Source organism: Temnothorax curvispinosus, unplaced genomic scaffold (genome assembly GCF_003070985.1).
Source record: "Temnothorax curvispinosus isolate PA1 unplaced genomic scaffold, ASM307098v1 QBEX01006633.1, whole genome shotgun sequence".
NCBI classification, from domain to species: Eukaryota; Metazoa; Arthropoda; class Insecta; order Hymenoptera; family Formicidae; genus Temnothorax; species Temnothorax curvispinosus.
The window spans coordinates 1-6,947 of NW_020216413.1; the positions used below are offsets into that span (position 1 = coordinate 1).

Consider the following 6,947-nt stretch of genomic DNA (forward strand, 5'->3'; position numbering starts at 1 on the left):
GATAGCTGTTTTTAGCTGTTTTTAGCTGTTTTTAGCTGTTTCATAGCAGTTCAATAGCTGTTTGATAGCTGTTTGATAGCTGTTTTTAGCTGTTTTTAGCTGTTTTTAGCTGTTTTTAGCTGTTTGATAGCTGTTCAATAGCGGTTTAATAGCTGTTTGATAGCTGTTTGATCGCGGTTCAATAGCAGTTTTACAGATCAAATTACCGAAAGTCAATGGCGCGATATCGTTTTCGAGAATATGTCTCGCGGTGACTTCATCGTACACGTGCAAAACTGTACATCGCAGATTTCTCAGAAGGCTACTGAGATGAAATTAGATATGATAAACAAACGATGTGACAATAGTGAGATGTAGTAGGATGAATTTGAAGGTACGCTCAGTAGTCGAGGACTAGAAGTGAGAGTCGGTTGACGTGCTTGATCGTGCGGCTTATACAGACAATTGGTTCGTCCTGGCCATCTTAATGCTACTGTAAACAGACTGTGTGCCAACGAAAACTTTTAACAAAAGTAAGAGATATAATAATTTATTTTATGTTTACACATATTTAAAAAATAGTATATTTTATAGAAAATATGAAACCACCGGTAGAAGAACCGGCAGTAGATTCGTTGGAGGCCGACGGGGTTCTTCCTCAGAATTATAACGAAGATTACAGCGCATATCAAACACTGAATACGTATTATTGCGTCATAGGGATTCGTCCCTTTTATATATGGCCGGTACACCCTCGACAACGACTGTGCGAGGCGTGTTTTCTCGTATCTCCTTATCGTCATCGAGTGCCGGGATACGGGTACAAGCCGAACTGGCATGCCATTATGAATCAATTGCATGGATTAAACATAAATGTAAAGATTAAATGTAAGGAGTGTGAATGCGTGTTGTGTGTGATTAAACCAGCCAACCAGTGCCGAGCCTGTATCGGCAAGTGGTTGGATACTGACGTAGTTTTACAAAAATTTAACAATATTCCTAGAAATTATGAATTACCGTTATATGTAGATTGAAAATATAAGCATACAATAATTATAATATTAAAATTCATAGATATTTACTATTAAGATATACATATTTTTAAGTTTATATTAAGATAAATAAAAAAATGTAATATGGTTAAATTAAAAAAATATAATATGGTTAAATACAATTGAAAATAATACAATTATATATATAATCGAATAATATTATATTATAATAATTTAATTTTAATTAACATATATAGTCCTTATACATATAGTGAAATGTAATTTATTATATTTATCATTTTCAAGAATATGTCTCGCGGTGACTTCACGCACACGTGCAGGTATTCGCGCAAACGGGGGTCGGGGGCGAGCGAAAGAAACCGCGAGCGAGAACACGCGAGGGAAAGAGACCGCGCGAACGAGAAGACTCGCGCAAACGGGGGGGACGGGGACGCAAGACACCGCGCGAACGAGAAGACGCGCGCGACCTGGGGACGGGAGGGGGACATCTACGAGGGGGAGATAACGCGAGCGTGCCGTGTGACGTCACGCGGACTCCGCGGCGCGGCGAAACGCGAACGCGGGTCCCCTCGCCCCGCGGCGCCCGAAAACGCGAACGCTCCGCGGCGCGGTGAAAACGCGGACCCCCTCGCCCCGCGGCGCGGCGGAAACGCGGTCACCTCGCGGCGCTGGAAAACACGATTCCCCCCTCCCCCGCAACACCGGAAAACGCGGACCCCCTCCTCCGCAACGCCGGAAAACGTGGTTTCCCCCTTCCCCTCCCCGCGGCGCCCGAAAAAACGCGGTTCCCCCCTTCCCCCTTTCCCGCGGCGCCCAAAACGCGCGGTCCCCCCTCTCCCGCGCCCCCCGGGTCCCCCCCCGCGGTTCCCCTTCGCCCGCGGTTCCCCCTCGCCCGCGGTTCCCCCCGCCCGCGGTTTCCCCTCGCCCCTCACCCCCCCTCATTGCTCCCTAGTTAGAACTCCCATAGCTTACCTACTAAAATTACATGCAAAAAAGTAAAAAGCGGATAAAAAATTGTGGCAAACCATTAGAAGAATATTCTAACCGAATTTTTGAATTAAATCAACCTCCACCTGAAAAATGTTATATAAAATCATATCCTATTATTCATTTTAAAAAAGCAGTTTAAGGCAATGATGATATATCTCATTTAGAATTTAATGAGTTCACTATATTTACAAAAAAAAATGAAAACTGTTGTTTACTGAATGATAATTCATTAGTTTTTGTTTTAGAAATAATTTTGGATAGTATAAATAACGTTCCATACATAAACGTGAAGCGAATTATACTTACTGTGGCGGTCTCCCAACCGCACAATCGAAACGGTACGCGCGCCGCGCGCGCGCCAACCGATCACGCGCCGAGCGCGTGGACCAGGCTACGGCCCGCGAAGCTAGACGAGAGTGCCGCCAACAGGTGGCAGACTTTCTCGCGTTTCATTTCCAGTCAGGGCAGAATAAAAGGCCACACGACGACGGCCTAGGCAGCTATCGACTGCTCGCAGGCTCACCGCCAAGACCAGGAGCAGTCTTTTGGATAAGAGATACTTGTCGCCGCCGAAGCTACGGCCACCACCAAGACGAGCTGCGCCACTCCGCCTGCCGACACCGAGACACCCTCAACGGCCCCTGGACTACCGTCCTGGCCACACGGGGAAACTCGTCCCGCTCCAGCTCTCACCGGTACGACTGACTCGTCCTCCACGCACACTCAACGTGGGACGTAAGAGTCCGGCGCTACACTTCTCCTCAACTATCATGGACGGCGCCTCCACTCCTGTCGCCTCTGCCGCCATCACCTACCAAGCAGCTCACCACGGCAGACACGACGCCTCGAATATACGGCCTAGTTCACCACGGACATACGACATGTGTCAGGAAAAGACAATGTCGTAGCCGACGCCTTATCGAGGGTAGATGCTGTACACCAGGCCATCGACTACGAAGCACTGGCCAGACCACAGCACAAGAAGAACCCAAACGGCCCTTTTCAGGGCCGCCTCCACGGCCCTTCTCAGGGTCTTCTTCAGCACACTGACACACCTACATCTGTATTATAGGACAATAGAATAAACGACCTATTTATTACATACATCTGTCTCTCAGCTCACTCGACGATCCCTCTCACACTACGGCATATCCTCTTCTAAAGAACTACTGGGTATTCAAACTTTTACGGAAACAAGTCCCTTTAACATTGAAAAATTGCCGGCAGCAAACATAAAAACAAAATGTTTGAAACTAAAACATCTCGAGTTGCAAGACACATTTGTCATAATTCCACTTTTGCATGCAAGCACATAATTATTATTATTAATTTGGTTTATTATTACGTTGTTCACATATTCTGAGAGTTTTATGTTCTTTCTAATGGGCTTAATTACTAAGTTAGAGACAATATTTTAGTATGCTTTTTAAACAATGATCTGACAATACTGATAGGTTTGTGTTTTAGGATTACTGATTTGGATATTGCTGTATAGGTTTGGTTTTAGTTGAAGTTTTTAATGTTGAGTAAATGTTTTGAGTATATTATACCTGTACGTTACATTATTAATACATTATTATTTTTGTTTCTTTCATTTCTCTATTTCTTATAAAATAATCTATCAAACTTCATAATATTAATTATTTTATAGTACTTTCTTATGTGTGTCTGTGTGTGTGAATTACACTAAATTTTTAAAATTTATTTCTAACTTTATAAAATATTTGACAATTGGGAGTATAAAAAAGTTTATAGTGTTTTTTGTGAGGACATTTATAGATTCCATAGATTCCATGGTGGACTGAGTTATTGCTACTGTGAGTTTGTATAATATCTATATAATATATATATTTTTTTTTCAGAAAAAATGTCCCAAAAAGCATTATACGCAGTTGTACAATTTTTAAATGATCAAACCTTCTCAGAAGTTCCAACAAACTGGATTAATCGAGATGAGAAAAATAATGACATCATTTGTTGGTGGCCTAACACGAAGAATATCAGTTCGCTAATCGAAAATCGAACTAAACCAGATATGAAAACATGGTCAATGTTTGACATTACAGTGATCAAATATTGTTGTAAGTTACAATTTTATAAAAATATTTTTGCAATTCCAATATTTTCATTATTTTGATTAATCTCTTTTTCTCTTTTAATGTTAAATGCATATTATTTATATTATATATCAATTACAGGATACAGAGGAAAATCAATCTATCCAGAGTAATTTCGAGAAAAACACGTTTTTAAGTTTCAAGACAGATATTTTAGAAAGCTATTGAAAAAATCAGTATAAAATTTAGTTAATATCGGAACGTAGCTTTTAGTCTTTATTTAGTATTTTATATATTGCATATTGATTCTGATATGATTCTTTCCCACAAGCACATGAACTATGATCGCTTTTTCCTAGTCACGGTACATCTTTCAATGAATTGTAACTATGTTCTAGATCAAAACAGATAAGAATTATAATAATTTTTTGAAAACGCTACAAGATAGTATGATCAGATTAATTTTGACAAAAAGTAGACTTTAATCGTTTTTTCGCCCGTATCCTTCAATTATTAACTTAATAACATTATTATAAGTACTACTATTATTGCGTATGTTAATTCTAATATTATTATTATTTGGGTAGCGTCACTTGCATCTACACGAAAGTCAGCTGCAGATTCTCATTATGATACGACTGACGAGGAAAAATTTGGACGAGGGCAAAGGACATTAAACAAGAATTATAATAAACATATTTTACATGAGATAGAGGAAAACGATGATGATGATGATTTAGATGACGAAGGAAATAATAAAGAAAATGACGACAACAGCAATGAAAGAAATAAGAAGTCAAGTAAACACTTGAAACAGAGTAAGTTTTGTATATTTACTTTGAATTTTAAGTGTATTTGTATAATATGCTGAATATTTGAGATGCTTATTTATTCTTTGTAATTTACTTTCTTTACAGGTATTAACCGTCCTACTTCAAATCCTATGCCCACATATGATCCTGAGAAAGCAGAAAACTCACGCCAATCTGTTAATACCTGCACCACAAAAAAATCTACATTTTTCTACTTCTACTAAAAATTCTGAAACTGAAACTTTAGCATCATGTTCAAGTATGTTTATACGTTACAATTTGGTTTGCATAAATGTATAAAATATATTAAAAAGTGATTATAATCTGCAGATATCAACAAATGTAGCTCTAACGAAATAATAGTTAAGAAAACTCTACATCCTGATATTTCGTCATCACCTGTTACTCTGGATCTTGATAATATACCTATTTTAGAGATTCCATCAGTACAAGAAGTCTACAACATTCTGGAACAAATAGAAAGTAAGTAATGATAAATTATTATACTTATTTTATATATATTTTATATATGCTTTTTTTAGATATGGATTTTATATGTATTTTATATATGTAGTTTTTATTTTTATAAATTGTATGTCATTTTATATGTTATAAAAATGTATTAAATATTTATCAATGTCAACTATGCATGACGTTTGCATAATCGTACATAAACTTAAAATGCATGTATGTGCTGTATGTTTCTTTTTAATTGCAGAAAACGTAGATAAAATCACACGAGAAAATGTTAAGATCAATTTCGAGCTAACGAGTATATCAAAAAGATTGGGTACATTGGAATCCTGTCGCCATAATAATATAGAACCTGCAGAAAACGATATGGCAATGATAATTTCACTATTGCCAATTAAAACAGTGGAATCCATAAAAGAATTTGATGATTTAATTAAATCAAATGAGACTGCTGCATCCCAATTTGTAAGTTATCATTTTTCACTTGCAACTATTTCCAAATCTACATAAAGATTTATATTATTGACTATGTTATAGACATTGAAATGAATAAATGGTATCTATTTATTTCATGTTCAAGTAAACAACCGATTCTTATAATATTCCATGGATAATTCAATTCACTGCAAAAAGTTTAATATGCTGATTCTATAAATCAATCTATATTCAGTTTTCTATATAGAATTTTTTTATTCTCTATATAGAATTATTCTTATGTTTACACTTTTTTTAGTCAATTTTACTAGCAACTTTTTTTTTTTGAATTTAGTAAAACTTATATAAATAAATAGCGTATTGTCTTTATTGTATGCCATTTTCATAAACTTATTGTTATTTTCAGAAAAAATTCATTTCTAAAATTGGAGGCAACACTCCACAAATTAATATTCATCGTGCTTTTGAACGAACAATTAGTAATATATGCGCTATAAATTGTTCTTGGAAAGGTGTTCGATCAAATTATAAAATATGTAATTTAACATTTATTAAGATAATACTTGGTAAGTATTTTAAAATGCTATTTAACTGTGTTCTTAAATTTTGTGTTTTCAGATTACAAATGTATATTTTTTTATTATTAGTTACCGTTAATAATTATTTAAAATTATTTCTCTTTCATAAACACGCACACACATATTAATATTGTTAATTGAATTTTAACTTATTTTGCAGATATCGTATGTTCTATACATTCAGGTTTAACTGAAGCCGAATTTGATGTAACCTCCGCGGAATGGTTCAGGTTTGCCAAGCAACGAGCAGCACGAGAAGAAAAAAAAAATCTATAACTACGACATATATCAAAGCCTACAAGAGGCGATAACCGGCGCCAACGCGGAGGAAAAGGTCAGAGGCCCCTCCCCGAGAAACGGACAGCTATCGTCAAGAAATAGACTCCCCGCGGAAGACGCCCGAAACGCGAGCGCAAACGTGCAATGCCACACTTGCGGGAAGACCGGCCATTACGCGCGAGATTGCCGCTCGAACCGGTATGCAAGCAGATATACACTGCCGAAAGCAGAAAAGCCCCATAGAATCAACACCATAAAGTGCACCTATTGCGAGAAAGTAGGGCACAAGCGGGACGAGTGTTGGTCGTTGAACGGACGACCGAAAACAGA

General features: G+C 37.3%; 1 protein-coding gene across 2 annotated transcripts; it reads left to right on the forward strand.

The window, feature by feature from the left end:
- Positions 1-3,822: 3,822 nt before the first annotated feature.
- On the forward strand, positions 3,823-5,790 carry LOC112456056. Of its 2 annotated transcripts, XR_003040916.1 has the most exons (5): positions 3,823-4,063; positions 4,627-4,857; positions 4,957-5,110; positions 5,287-5,334; positions 5,570-5,790. XR_003040916.1 is itself a non-coding variant. In XM_025018338.1 (4 exons), exons 1-3 carry the CDS (start codon positions 3,850-3,852, stop codon positions 5,073-5,075), a joined length of 564 nt encoding a protein of 187 aa, XP_024874106.1. In that variant the 5' UTR covers positions 3,823-3,849; the 3' UTR covers positions 5,076-5,110; positions 5,182-5,237. The 2 variants fall into 2 exon arrangements, 1 of the variants encoding a protein (XP_024874106.1); XM_025018338.1 differs by lacking the exons at positions 5,287-5,334; positions 5,570-5,790 and adding an exon at positions 5,182-5,237.
- The last annotated feature ends 1,157 nt before the right edge of the window (positions 5,791-6,947 follow it).

What these genes read in the sequence shown, in the direction of transcription:
- LOC112456056 (XM_025018338.1), top strand. Translation starts at nt 3,850, where the DNA reads ATGTCCCAAAAAGCATTATACGCAGTTGTACAATTTTTAAATGATCAA. An exon ending in TACAGTGATCAAATATTGTT is followed by an intron (nt 4,064 to 4,626) that starts GTAAGTTACAAT and finishes TTATTTGGGTAG; the next exon opens with CGTCACTTGCATCTACACGA. An exon ending in AAGTAAACACTTGAAACAGA is followed by an intron (nt 4,858 to 4,956) that starts GTAAGTTTTGTA and finishes CTTTCTTTACAG; the next exon opens with GTATTAACCGTCCTACTTCA.